Genomic DNA, 15536 nt, shown 5'->3' on the forward strand with positions numbered 1-15536 from the left:
CAAAGTACTACATTCAAAGAAGAATTTAGTTCGCCACTAATATAAAAAAAAGTATATGTTATAACCGCCGCTCTTTCATGCAAAAGCTTTGGCTACACATCTATACTAGGGAGAACTCGCTGTTTGTTCATATTAAACTTCATAAAATGGCTTCCTGCTTTACTATGCGTGTAAAATAAACAACCCACAAAGCAGTTCAAAAACATGCAAAGACATATATTCATGAGAATTAATAGTTGAATGTCTCACAAAATAGAGGTGCAATAAATACCAGCAAATATAAACGTGAACAGAGAAACAACAATAGACCCTTTTCACATGACGTCACACAGCTTCCGTTTGGACTCGAAGCAGTGGATCCTCACTTCCGTCAGCATAGTGGAGTACTATCGCCGCTCGAATGAAGTGCACCCAATAGTTGAACATATGCCACAAATGTGGTTAGAGGATGACTGTAGTCGCCTTATTTCATGTAAATTCAAGGCAAGGTGTTTGGCAGATCTCAAACGAACTTACCGATCGGCGAGATTTGCTGCTTGAAGTCGGAGGAGGAGTTGAATACGGAGCACTGAAGCCGTACACTTTCTGCTGCAAGTAGTAATGTGCAAACTTTGCTGTCTTTATTGCAGATGAAGCTGTTTATATGTATTTGTGAAATAAATGCATGTTTCCAACATTTACGTGCAGAAAAAACTTTTCATTCAATGTTTAATTTACTATGTATTTCAGTACCTGTATGTACAATGATCAACATAAGCTTATTCTTTTTAAATATCAAAAAGTCTATTTTTTCTGTTTTATTTCGATAAATATGACATACATAATAATAAAAATTGTGTTTACTATAATACTATTTCTACATGAAGACTGTTAATGTTGTAAAAACTGACTCCTGTACATGGTATTTTTATTAGTAAAAAAACCTGATAAAACTTGGAGCTAAACTCTGCAGGGCAGTGGCCCTCCAGGACCGAGTTTGCCCATCCCTGTTCTATATGAATGCAATCCAGACATGCTATATCTGCCATTTTGGCATTGCAATGTAAATTGTGTTGCTTCCATTGTGTTGCAGTCCTCTTCCAAGGCCTCATGGGATAGTAAAGTGTCTTTATATGTAACACTCACTTTTCATTACCCAATCAGTTCCTTTCCACTATACCTCAAATAAAATGCTGTATAAATGTATGTGTGAGTAACATTTATGAAATTGTATTTTAAATTTTTAAGTTTTTACTATGTCTGCTTGGGGAAAAAAAAAATATATATCTCCATGGACATCCTCATAATCCACTCTTAGAAGACCCTATTGTCACACTTCAGTTTCTTTAGTACCATCTGGCTATTTTCACCCTTTACAGACATATCAACCATTCGGTCACGCATAGATTTGGAAAGTCATGGCAAACAGGTGTTTCTGTATTTCTCTTATATTTTGCCATATTTCTATTGTTTAGACTCTACCCTACTAACTACAACATTGTGGTTTGATTCTCTCCTTAACTGATATCATGTTTGACCCTATTATTCGAAGACCGATCAGCTACTTCATTCTTTCATGTGACCGACTGAAGTGTGCAAACTGATGCTGTCACCTGAAAATTGAAAAGTCCCATCCCTCCATGACAAAAGCAGGCAGTGGGGTGGGACAGTAGAGCTGTGGAAGATTTTTGTCTCTTCTTCTTTTCTACTGATTTTTTTCACACTCAAAGTAAGGTCTACTGTACGGATGAGAAATCAGTTAAGAGGTTTAGGAATCACCAAATACAATGGTTTCGTTTTAATAACAAGATAAAAAACAGAACACAAAGACAAGAAATTCTTCACCCAAGGTGTGGCAAACTGTTACAATTTTTCCAATACATGTAGTTTCAGAAGATCACATCCTTTTTTTTTATCATTTTCTTATTTGCAAACAGGAGTACAGTGCACAGTGCACTGCACAGTTTCCTGTTGCATGCAAAGCATAAGATAAGAAGTTTAGCTGCAACCTGCCTTGCAACACCTTTTTGCAGACTGCATCGCATTCTGCAAATTTTTAATACATTTTAATTGCAAAAGCTTGAGACCTTCGCATTAGCTTCCATTTAACACTTCTAGATAAAATAAAACATACATCTTGGTCTCATTTCTAAGAAACTCAGCAGGAAAAACTTCACTTCTATTTAAACATCATTTTAACCTTTTAACACTTAAACATCATTTTCAGATACAACCGGCGCTGAAGCTTCTGTGGTCAAAGCTTCAACCTCGTTTGTAATCTGTTCCATTTCACACATAAAAGTATTCAAAGCATATGATTGTTTTATAAGCATAATCAATTTCAAATTAATTTTCTGTTGCTGTCTCAGTAATTTAGCATATAGTTTAAATGCACATTAACATAAATTATTTTAATGTTATGAAGACAAAGTGGTATTCTCTTTACTAAACCCTCACATAGTCGAACATACAGAAAACACTTCATGCTCTAAAGGAGATAAATCAATGAAGAGAAGCAGACTAGGACACATCGATGTACAAATACAGACATTTTTAGGATTAAATTATGTTCTGGGAGATTATAGGTATGAGATTGTATCCAGCCCAGCTTCTTTTTTGATTTTTCGAGCAGTATTTGCCAGGTCATTTAATCCTTCTTTCAACAAGTACCAAGTAGTAGCGAAGGATATTCCTGCAGCAGCAACACTGCCCACAACTGGAACGAGACTAATAAAATATTTGACAGTAGCAATGGTAGCGAGTGCAGCAGAGGCTTGGAATCTGGTCAAAGCTTTTTCTCGGATGGCAACAACAAACTTTGATTTGGCCATTTCTTTCAGGTGGGGCTTGTTCACTTTTTCTGAAAGCCTTGTCAGTGATCCTTCATCCAAACCAAATGAATAGTAACACCTTGTGAGAAAAAGTACCACCATGCCTACATCACATGCTGCTGATACACCAGGCACAGGGACCACTGCTATACCAGCAGAGAGAAGAGATACAGCCCAGATCAGGCCTTCAAACATCTTGATCTTCTTCTCAAGACATTCAGTGGAGCACACTGGCCAGGCCTGTAGAAGAGCGAGTCTCTTATGTTCTTGAAGCTCTTTTGCTAGTGTGTTTTGAAGTGTTTCAAAATCATATTTCTCCAAATCAAAAGATGATATCAAGAAAACTTTGGGGTCTCCCATTTCTTTCAGGTTTTTTTGACAGTCCTCTTTTATAATGGAAAGGACTTTCTGCTCATCAAATCCCTTTTTTCTTTCCTCTGCTCTGATGTCATTGTCAATCTTGGAACGAACAAAGTAAAAGAGTTTTTTTTGTTTTTTAATTTCTTTAGCCAGCATGATGTCATCCTGCATGAACCTCTCTGAGTTAAGGATAATGAAGAAATCATAAGTGTTAAATTTGACATCTTCAAGGTATTTTTTTGCTTTGAATTTTGGACTTCCAATTCCAGGCAGGTCCCAGATCTTCACATTTTGCATTCCAGGATGCTCATACATGGTGACCTCCATTGTAGTTTCTGTGACTCCAGTAGGTGCTGCTCCAGCAGCATTTTCACCTAGACCTCTTAATGCATTTACAAAGGTGGATTTCCCAGATCCTGTTTTTCCAGTCACGGCGATGTTAAGTGAGACATTTATCAGCTGATCCAATGCTTTTTTAGCTTTTGCTGTAGCCTTTTCCAGGGTGGACTCGCCTGATGCCTTTAATGCCTCAACAACATCAGGGTCTTGAGTTTCCATGTTCTAAACAACAAACTTAAGCATTAATTTAACGGCTGCTCAGAATTAGAGACATAATACTTATTTTGATAATATAATTTAGTAATATAACTGACAAAGAATTCTAATTACCTTAATTTCTGAGTTCCAGCAAGAGTGAGACAGTGTTTGTGTGTGTTTGTGCTTGTCTTCAGTTAGAGGAGAGGCTTGAGAAAACGCTGTAAAGTTTTAAAGACAGAAACTGAATATGAAACCAATATGAAACAACTGAACAACAATTGTAACTAGAGTCAAAAGACATCATACAGGGCAAAAGTACTTTTGATTTTACAATTATTTTAATATTACTGGAATGTAAATTATTTGTAGCTATTATTATTTTATTTCATGATTTTGTATGAAATAGCCAAAGTGTAAAATTGTTTTTCAAAATGTGACATTTGTCATATATTATTAGGTCATACGAAAAGGTGTTATTAAGATGCATTTTCAACGTACCTTAAACTATTTTGATACATACACTGGATTTCTGTATCTTCTGTACTGTAACACTCCAAATGTAGAAATGCCTTCTTAAGTTTGTGCAGGGAGTTTTTGTAGATCAAAGTGCAAATAGGAGGAGCTTCTCAGCCTCAGCCAAATCATGCAAATGAACATGAACATGCAAATGAACATTTGTAAAAGATAATATCTAAGTGTCACGATCACTGTCTGTTCCTGTCAGTTCCTGGACTCCATTTCCCATAATCCTCCTTGCCAATCACATGCACACTCCACACCAATCACCAGTTGCCACATACAGCTTAGCACACTACCTGGACTATAAAGGACTTACACACACACCACCTCATTGCGAAGTCTTGATTTGCTGTTGTGATCATTACTGAGCGTTTTCTTGTGGACTGTTTCCTGGTTTCCGGTTGGATTGTTTATTCTTTGTGATTCTCTGCTGCCTGCCCTGATCTTTGCCTGTTTCCTGGACTGTGATTGTTTGCTGCCTGCCCTGATCCTTGCCTGTACCCTGATTCTGTTTGTCTGCCGCCTGCCTCGACCATTGCCTGTCCTTGTTTATGTTCCTGCCTCTGCCCCTGTCTACCTGTGTAAATACTGTTCTTAATAAAGCTTGCAAATGGATCCCCGCTCTGCCGACCCATCATTACACTAAGATTGGTGATGCATATGTATGTTAAATATTTAATTATATATTTTAAGTAGTTAAAAAAAAAAAAACAGTTTAATTCCTCCTAGCTCTTAGCCATCTTTTTACATTTTTATTTTATCTTCAATTAGCTATACTATAACAGTAGATATGTTAAAGGTTTACAGTATACTGTCAAAACTAGCACTTCTGTTTTTTTTGTTTTTTTTAATTTTGGTCTGTTTTAGTAAAATTTGTATAACATATATATATATATATATATATATATATATTCTAATTCGTCTGAATATTGCCTTTATTATTATTTTACAATTTAATTGTTTTTTTGTTTTGTTTTGTACAATTTCTAGCCTAGGCCTATATAAGTATATCTCCCATGAGAATAACATGTCAGGAAAATAACACAAGAACATTTACTCTGAGGTCAGCATCTTTCTCACAGGTTTAAAGGGTTAGTTCACCCCATTAATTATGTATGTCATTAATTACTCACCCTTATGTCATTCCAAACTTGTAAGACTTTCGTTGAACTGGGGCCTCACTTTCGCCCACCACTCTAAGACAAGACTTTTTCTCACTGACCAATCACTGGAGGCTTGTGGTGATGTTTCTTTGTCATCTAAATCTTCACCCAGTGAGCGCTTTAGATCTTGAAGGAAAGACTCTGTTAAAACAATAGACAGTATTCAAAAACAACAGGTTATTAAACAAAAGAGTATGGACTATTTCAAAACGCTGCTTCATGAAGCTTCAAAGCTTTATGAATCTTTTGTTTTTGAATCAGTGGTTCGGAGCGTGTATCAAACTGCCAAAGTCACTCCCCCAACTGGTGAACCATTAGGTGTGTTCGACATCGGCTGCATGCAACCGATCGGTGAGAGTATCCGCATGCAGGTGGGGAGGAGCTGAAAATAGTGACGTGAAGTCGGACTCTTTCTGCTTCTCGTAGTGACGCTTGTGCTGCGTTTGCATACTTTATCACAGCTGAAGTGAAATAATTGCAATATTTGACTAATACACTGATGTTTCAGAGACATTTTCATTCAATACTTCACAGCGTCTGTTTTTACAAGAATAAAGTTCAACATAAGCATATATTATTTAAATACCAATGTAGTGGGGTCTACATTTTTTATTAGTTTTATTTTGATAAACATGACACTATATAACATCACAACTACATGAAAAGAGCTTTAACTGTTATAAAAATACAGATTTGTGAGCAAGGCTTGACAATAAACACAAAACACACGTGATCGTTGTCATGCGGTGAACCTTGAGAAACTGCGCTGGCTGATCCAGGCGGCTGATCTCGAATCGCTCTCGTGGTACTTTGAAGCTATACGTCACAGTCACATGACGTTGACGCTGTCTCAAGTCGGACAAACTTTCTTACCGGCATGCACTGCTTCAAGTCAGCCGCCGATCGGTCTGTGCGGCGCTGCATCAAGTCGAACAAGCCTGTTAAAGTTTAGAAACACTTATGATGTAACAAAGCCTCATTTACTGAAATCACGTGACTTTGTCAGTTTGATACACTCTCCAAACCACTGATTCGAAACAAAAGATTCATAAAGCTTCGAAGCTTCATGAAGCAGTGTTTTGAAATCGCCCATCACTAGATATTGAGGAATAAAGTTGTTATTTTGTTATTGTTTTGTCAAAAAGTATTCTTGTTGGTTCATAACATTAGGGTTGAACCACTGTAGTCACATGAACTGTTTTAAATATATCTTCAGTAACTTTCAAGGCATTTTAAAGTGTTAATTTTCTTGCTGGCAATTGAAGGCCTCACTAAGCCATCAGATTTTATCAAAAATATCTTAATTTGTGTTCTGAAGATGAACGAAAGTCTTACGGGTGTGGAACGACATGAGGGTGAGTAATTAATGACTGAATTTTGGGTGAACTAACCCTTTAAGAGTTTAGAAAAAACACTTTATGTATTAACTAAATGCTGGTTAGCATAAAACACTGGGTTAAAGACAACACAATTTGACAGATCGAAGATCGAACAGATCGAAGAAAGACAAAAGAAAGACAAAAAAAGCTATATTTTCTCACACATTTGACCCTTTGACACTGAAGCTGAGTGCGTGAATAAATAATTGCTCTCATCCCATTGCTCTTAACAACTGATAAAATCTGCCAGATCATTCATGTGTACAAAGATAAGCAGATTGCAAGGTGCTGCAATACACTGCAATACTGATCGCAACTGCTGCTTGCACAAGGCCAAACAGATCGTGTTGATAAATTTTACTGCTCAGACATTATTATTATTATTATTTCAGCCCTGGAATTTCAGAATTTGTTTTCAACTTTTTATTTTTTACAAGTAAATTACTATATGCAACAAGATATAGAAAAACACATTGCAGCATTTCTGATTCATTCTGCTGTAGTACAGTCAGTAAAATGAAAAGATGTTATTCTTCTATTCTAGAATGAAATATTGATTTGTGAAAAGTCCTTCAATCTTATAAAATACAAGTTCATCATTTATGTAATGCTCCCTGTTGTTTTTAGGTCAGTGTGTTATGATGACACTCTTTCTGAGTGAGATTTGTTGCTTGTGTTATGCTGGAAAGAGCTTATTTTGAGACTTACAGTTTTTCTCAATCGATCTGACATGTTTCTCCAAACTTGGATCACTGTTCTCAAAACAGTTAATACAGTGATCCGAACACTTTGTAGTTGTCCTAAACAGTACATTTTCATTCATTTCACACAAATTGCAAATCATGTGAATCCTTTTCTCAAAACACTATATGCACAAAATTCTCAAATGTTTTCATAATAGATAATACATCCTTGATTGCTTAAACACATTTCTTGAAACTATACTTCATATTCTCAAAACAGTAAACACAAATCCATAACGTCTCACCCAATTCCCCGAACATCCTATTTTCAGGTCAAAATGAAGCTCTACACTCAAAACCATTCAATCTTGCTGAAAAACCAAACTTTGCCCTCAGACATCACACACAAGCCCTCAAAAACACACACACTACAACACAGTCTTACACACTGCTGAGATAAATTCAAAACAATACTACCAAAAACAAAAACTAGTAATACGTTGCGTTGCTTGTGGTTCTCCCCCTCAAGGAACTTTTCACATGATGAACATGTATACATTTGCACATTTTTTATTCCTTAATGTACTGTACAGTACAATACACCAAACAACAACAAAAAATATTCTGGCCCAGCATCACATCTTTGGTCTGGGACAGGCCAGAGAATCTCATCAACATCACAGGCTGTACTGGCCCTATCCAGGCAGCGGGGGGAAAACCCTCTTGCATGCCTGATCCTCCCCTGACACCAATCAGCTGAAATGTCTAGTCAGGCTTCTTCCATTCCATCGTCTCTGTGTCCTACAAAAATAGAAGTACTGATGACTGTAACTGTAACACATCCTTTTTACAAACTGGAAGCAGACAGAAACTCTATCTGTATGTAAGGCACTTTGATGCATGTGTTGTAACACTCAAAAGTTACAGTACACTGAGGTACACCTACCTGTTTTCCTTCCTGAAGGTTCTTATGATCGAGGCGATGGTGAAGCAACTTAGGTTTGGCTGAACTCATTGCCCAGCCTCCCTCATAGTCATACCATGGACATGGTCAACTAGTGGCACGAATTTCATCTGAATTTCATCAATTAGCACAACATCTGTCTGTTATGACCATACCATTAACACAATTCATGTAGTTTTCACACAAAATGCAGTCAATTAATACATTTCCAAAAGGCTTACATTTTCTTTTCATACAAGTTTTCCCTATACCAAAATCATAGATCTTTCTCATCTTATTTGCAAATGCTTTAAATTTAGTATAAAACCTCTACTTCTGAAACAACATCAACTCAAATGTATTGATACAATTATTATTATTATCACTGAAATATTGAGAAATAGCAGATTCAAATCTCATTTGGAGGCATAGTCAGGTGTTGAAGTTGAAGTAAAATATGACTCTTTGAATTGGTTTTGTTCAGTGTGGATGAAGAACAACACAGAGGAGCAGAGAGAGAAAAAATAATGTCTGGGTGAGGGAGAGGAATAGTTCTTGGAGGAGAGGAGTAGTTGGATCAGGACAAGGGAGAAGAAGAGGAAGAGGAGAGGAGGAAGATTGTGTGTTGGATTGTGCATCTCTGTGGTTTGCCCTCTTACACATATAGAACATATGAAAACTTATTTCTGCCATGCATAGAAAATAAAAAAGGTAATTGTGACATTTTTTTTCTCAATTCCTAGTTTATATCTCATAATTCTGAGAAAATTAGTCAGGTTTGTGAGATGTAAACTCACAATGGCAAGAAAAAAAATAGAATTGTGAAAAAAGAAGTCACAAATACTTTTTATACTTTTTTATTCTGTGGCAGAAAAAAAGCTTCCACAATACCCAAAGGCCATGTATGTTGGATTTGTTGTTGATCAATGGCTGCAATTTCATGTTTTCATTTCAGTAAAAGCTTCATGTAAAGCTTTTACTACAACGATTCCACTACCATTGTTCCACATATGCAGAAAATGTGGTCTGCATAGGGAACTAACTACCAAGGGGACACCATCCCACCCTCTATGGGGGCACCATCAACACCACACACCCAACCCCAGAAAGAGATTTCAACCAAGGGGCCAACTGAAGTTCTGCATAGGGACTCATTTGACCAGTAGCTGAAGTGAGGAATTCTGTTACTTTGAAACAACTGAGTCAGCAAGTAATGACTCATGTACTTTTAGATAGTTGCTATTTTGCCAAGAATGCACACATTCAACAATCAACCGAAAATGTAGAATGACTTACATGTAAGCATTCTACTTTTACTGCAGTAAAAGGAAACTGAATTATAAAAACAATTTATTTCATATTGTCTGCAGGTAAAACTGAAACATGACAAGTAATGCAGTTTTCATAATGCCATCAACTGTTAGTATTTTGCACTATGATTGACTGTGTTCATGTAGGATGGAAAACTAGTGTGTTTTGACAGAATGAATCAAGTTTGCTGTGTTTTGATAGAGTTAGCATATGTAGAAAAAGGTTTTTAGCATTTTGAAATGTAGAGTGTATATTTATTTAACAAAATATGGTTTTGGGCAGAAAATTAACTATTTGGCTAATTGTAGGCGTGTTGCTGTGTTAAGAGTTTAGAAAAAGTACTTTGAGTATTAGTAAACGCTTGTTAGTAATTGTAAAAAAAAACTGTAATAGTAATGCGAATGTAGTACAGTCTATAGAAACTGCCTTTTCCCCGAATAGTGAGGTCAAACAATAAATCTACTACATAGGATCTAGAAAAAATCTGATTGTGATTAAACAAGAAAATCAAAAAATTAGTGAACAATCTCTATAAAGCTTGGCCTCCTAAACATTAGATCGCTCACAATTAAAAATGTTATTGTAAATGAAATGATCACAGATAATAATTTTGATGCACTTTGCCTTTAATAATAATCATAATCTTTACACACAAATTTCTTGTTTAGTTAGGCACATACAATGTAAGTGAAAGGGATCACATTTTGAAGGCCACAGGGTCAAGGCATCAAACACTGAACTGGACTAGATCCAAAAAGCAACAGTATGAACACAAAGAACACACATTCCTACTTACAGTAAGTGGACCAAAAAAGGATCTGAGTCCTCTTTCAGGGACAGGGACAGTGTAAACGTAAAGAGAACTGGGTCCTTTTTCACTTGGTTCATCTCTTGGTCCACTTACAGAGGTCTGAGTTTGGTTCTTTTAAAGAGGACTCAAGTGTGAAAACAGTTGTGTTTACAGATTTGAAAGGTAATATATCATATGTTTTTATTATATAAATAAGAATAAAATAAACCTTTTTTAATAGTGCTTTATATATTGATATACAGTGGGTACAGAAAGTATTCAGACCCCCTTAAATTTTTCACTCTTTGTTATATTGCAGCCATTTGCTAAAATCATTTAAGTTAATTTTTTTTCCTCATTAATGTACACACAGCTCTCCATATTGACAGAAAAACACAGAATTGTTGACATTTTTGCAGATTTATTAAAAAAGAAAAACTGAAATATCACAGTTTTATTTATTGTTTTCTTTATAAGGTTAATGTTCGTTTTAACAGTAACAGGTAGTGGAGTTATTTAAACAGGTCACTGTTTATTAATGTAGTAAGTATAGTGAAGGAAGCAGAGGCCCGGAAGACTCACTTCTTTTTGCTTTATCGGAAGCCAGGTAAGAACTATTGGTGAGAATAGCCAGGCAGGCGTTCTTTGTTTCTCTTGCTGTTTTTCCCTGCCTATTTACTGTTAATTCATTTTGTTAATATTTGCCTGATCTTGTTTGTAACATTATTTACGAATTATTGTTTATTTCTTATTCCTTATTAAACGAGGGCGATTATCGTCCTGAAAATTCGCTATCAGTGTCTGTGGCTCTTACATGTGTGCGGTCCATGCCCTTTATTGGAGTTATTTTATTTAGCGAGCTGTTAACTCGGACATGGGCCGTAACATATTTGGGGGCTCATCCGGGATGTGGATTATTTGTAGGATCTGGATGATCTGAATGATCTTCATTTTTGCGTGGCTTTGTTTGATCTTTTGATCTGTTCAAGCGTTTTGAATTTACTTTGTAACTTCGTTGAGTCACAGTTGCTGGTTGTGAATTTCCAGCCTGCTCTCATTGTTAATACATAGGTATTAATACGTAACTTTCAAAGACACAAAACGTACATTTTTGTACGTTTAGAAAGGTGCTAAAATGTACAATATTAACGTAATTATGGCACTAAAACTTAAAAATACTTACGTTTTTACAGTTTTTACTAATCTTATCATGTCTTAAAGATATATGTATAATTTCCCTTTTATCATTTTGTAGATAAATGTAAGATCCCTAAACCCCATCCCGAACCTAAAAACCTACCCATTTTATACAGAATGTTAAAAGAATAAAACATAATGGGCAGAAATGTGTAGGAAAATGACAATTTTAGTAAAAATATAACATTAAAACGATATTTTGAGCCACTAATCCTACAGATACCCCTAAACCTACCCATAACCATTTCTTTAAACTACCTACTAATATGAATAAAAGAATGACAGACAAACAAGCGTAATCACAATCATTTATTTTTTTTGCGAAAATGTCAAAAGTGGTACCAAAAGTAGTTCAAATGATGATGAGTTCCAGTCAGTCTTCTCTGGCGGTAATAGTTTTTTATAGGGTACAGAGCAGAATTTAACTTATTAATCCATGAAAATATGATGAATCCGGCTTCTCTCCATGAAGGCGCGACACTCATTTCAAATGTCAATCCACTGAAACACGGCATGTCGCAATCTGTGACGAAGCAGGTGAGAACCAATGAGCGTTTGATATCAGTGCCGTAAACCATGTCGTAACGCTTCTCGAGGGTGGCGCAACTTTCAAATTTGAATCATAACGAGCGCGAGCTTTGACTGTGACGGGCGCTGTTGCTGAGAATCAAAATGAAGATCGATGGATAAAGGGCTGAATTTGGATCTGTTCCTTACAAACATATGGATTCTAAAGATTGGGAGTACAGCGAACAAATAAAATTGATGTGATTTGTGAATTTATGTTGTGTTTTGGTGTATCTTATGGTTGTATTGTCAGTCACTGCAGGAGAAAACGCCTTCTGTGTCGCACAGCAAACAAACTAAATATTACAAAATGGTTAAACAATTACAGAAAATTTATTCATAAGGTTTTAAATTGTAGTCTTGTTTAACATTATGCAATCCACTGGAGCTGCTGGAGAGGAGGCCAATGGAACTGCTGGAGAGACAGCCAATGGAGCTGCTGGAGAGGAGGCCACTGGAGCTGCTGGAGAGGAGGCCACTGGAGCTGCTGGAGAGAAGGTCACTGGAGCTGCTGGAGAGGAGGCCACTGGAGCTGCTGGAGAGAAGGTCACTGGAGCTGCTGGAGAGAAGGTCACTGGAGCTGCTGGAGAGACAGCCAATGGAGCTGCTGGAGAGAAGGCCACTGGTGCAAGTGCAGAAGTACTCTGTAAAATTGAACAACTGTATGCTTTAATTTATTTTAAATGAACTATATTTTATACATAAAACAGAGGAAACAATAAAATAATGAGATGCTGCCTACATATCGAATGAAGACTGTAGTGAATCTGATCAAATAGTGGAAATTTTTACACAAGAATAGAATTACAAACACTATTTGAATTGCAGACACATTGAATATTATTGTTGTTATTATTGGTATGTTACCTTTTCCCTAGATTACCTGTATATAAAGTGCTGATCGTCCAAGTTTCCCACTAGCAGTTATTGCTGCTGGGGGTTTTGACTGCAGACTCAAATACGAAACCTGCCTCTGAGCATCAACCCTGAAAAAGTCAAACTCCCTCCCCTGAAGCTGTGGGAACTCACTGTAAAGAGTTTCTGCAAACTGTCTTTCGTTTAGCTCTCTCTGAACTACAATCCTCTGACTGGCAATGTCATCTATTGGGCAACAGTGTGCAATACCATCAATTTATTATAACCAAACTCTGCTTACATAGTGTTTACAAATCAACATGACAATTCCATGAACAACATACACTTTTGTAATTATTTAAAGTATTGTAGAAGAAATGTTGAGTTTCTGTATAATTTCCATATGATTTTACTTACATGCTTATGGTTAAATGATTTTGTTTTTCTCAGAAGTGCTTAAATGTGTGAAGACACTGTTGTGTAATGCACCCATTCTTATTGCACCCGACTGTGTACAAACTTTTAAGCTTGAGGTCGATGCAAGCGCTGATGACGCTGGAGCTGTTCTTCTTCGGGAAGATAAAAATCGTATATCATCCTGTTTGTTATTATTCTCGTGAGTTCAATAAGCGTTAGCTTAATTACCCTACCAATGAAAAGAAGCACTTGCTCTATTACTTGCCCTACAACACTTTGAAGTCTATCTTGGTTCCATTAATCTTCTCGTCATAGTGTACACAGACCACAATCCTTGTGTTTTCATCTTGAATGTATAACCAAAATCAGTGTTTGATGCGATGGGCTCTAGCAGTCCAAAACTGCAATTTGGCTGTGACATCACAGCCAATCCTGTCTGCTGCCAGTGTTTAAAAACGAGACAGGACGTCTCTTGCCTTTTGTCTCTCGTCTCTTTTGTCTCTTGACACCATCATCAGCATATAATGATCACAATCACAATGTTACCTCTTCTAACCCTAGATCAAAATTAGGAACACTGTCTTGGACTTTTGTTATTATCTGGATGGTTTGCTCTGTGGTTTTGACTGTATACCTGTTTTATGGATTACAGTTATGGATTACTCCCAATAAAGCTGCATTTGGATCTTCAAGCCAAGTCTCAGAGCAATACTTAACACTCTATTAGAGCAGACAAAGCTTTCACTATCTCAGGAAGCTGGTAACACACTGCTTTATCACGGTCATCCTTACACTCCCATCTAGTTGTTGACAGTGCTTTTGCTGTGAGGTCTTTCTTATGTTCTCTGAGAATGTCCCAGCTATGTACTGAGGAGCTAAAGAGGTTTTAGTAGCCCCAAAACTGATCAATGTCATAGATGACTTGGCTGCATCACCTACAACAAGGTTGAGGTTATGACTTCTGCAAGGAACACAAAAAGCCTTGTTAATTTCAAGCACTCTTTTTTTGAACACCTTGTTTTATCCCCTGCTTGTTACTTCCATTATCATAGGACTGGCTACGACAGTTGGCAAAACCTAGGTGATCTAGTAATGACTCACACAAGCCCTTCCCTGTGGTATCCATTACATTGAGAAAACCGACAAAATGCTCTTGAATCGAAACACCTTTCAATGTCTCTAATTTTACAATTGTTTCCACCAATGACAGTTGCTCCTGATGACTAAAATCTGTTGTGTAGTCCATGATGACAGAGAAGTATTTGGTTTTCTAACTCTCAGCATTTTTCCAAAATGGTAATGAGCTCATTGTGAATGTGTTTACTGAGATAAGCGTCACATAACTCTTTGGCTTGTATTCTCTGCAGGTGCTCTTGCATGACAGGGTCAAACTGAGATATTAATTCAAAGAAAACCTCCATTTCCAGATTCAAATAACCTCTCTGAATGGCCCTAGAAAGCAAGATCGCATTCTGCTAAATGATTGACAGTTGTAATAAAACGTCTCAAGACCTTCCAATGTTTTATTTCCAGAGATAGCAACTTCTGCTCATCTGATCAAGAGTTGTGTTGGTTTTTAGCCTCTCTGGCAAACCATGCCAGCTTTCTGTGTTTTTTTTGTTTGTTTTGTTTTTTTGTTTTTTCTTTTTTCTTTTTTTGAGGTAGTTGCTGTGTGTGAATCGACGGCCATCATTGCTAACTGGGAACATTTTTTTTTGAACTGGCCTTCAAACAGCAACAACAAGCTCACAGCATTCTTTTGTCTGAAAGGTGTTTTCGCCAGAAAGCAGGATCGGGACTCATTAATACTGCTTGTGTGCTGTTTGTGGGCTACGCTCACCAGCACTTTGTAACTTTCCGGGGCCGGGAGTAAACTCATTCCTGTATCTGGTGGAGAGGGGCTGCTGTGGGAGCAGCACTGACTGTGTTGGTTGCTATCGGTGGATTTTGTGTGAAAAAAAGAAAAGACTTTTGGGATTTTGGCCTCATTTTTGTTTTTTGTTCT

The 15536-nt window shown here is 36.8% G+C and overlaps 1 protein-coding gene across 3 annotated transcripts; it reads right to left on the reverse strand.

Moving 5' to 3' along the window:
* Positions 1-1738: 1738 nt before the first annotated feature.
* On the reverse strand, positions 1739-4284 carry LOC127519400 (interferon-inducible GTPase 5-like). Of its 3 annotated transcripts, none has more exons than XM_051907103.1 (3): positions 4206-4284; positions 3840-3925; positions 1739-3731 (listed from the first exon to the last, which is right to left on the reverse strand). In XM_051907103.1, the coding sequence occupies exon 3, from the start codon at positions 3726-3728 to the stop codon at positions 2559-2561; it is 1170 nt and encodes a 389-aa protein (XP_051763063.1). In that variant the 5' UTR covers positions 3729-3731; positions 3840-3925; positions 4206-4284; the 3' UTR covers positions 1739-2558. The 3 variants fall into 3 exon arrangements, with proteins under 3 accessions (XP_051763063.1, XP_051763065.1, XP_051763064.1); XM_051907105.1 differs by having other exon boundaries at positions 1739-3743; positions 4206-4272; XM_051907104.1 differs by having other exon boundaries at positions 4228-4251.
* Between the last annotated feature and the right edge of the window lie 11252 nt (positions 4285-15536).

The sequence above is a fragment of the Ctenopharyngodon idella genome, chromosome 9 (genome assembly GCF_019924925.1).
Source record: "Ctenopharyngodon idella isolate HZGC_01 chromosome 9, HZGC01, whole genome shotgun sequence".
NCBI classification, from domain to species: Eukaryota; Metazoa; Chordata; class Actinopteri; order Cypriniformes; family Xenocyprididae; genus Ctenopharyngodon; species Ctenopharyngodon idella.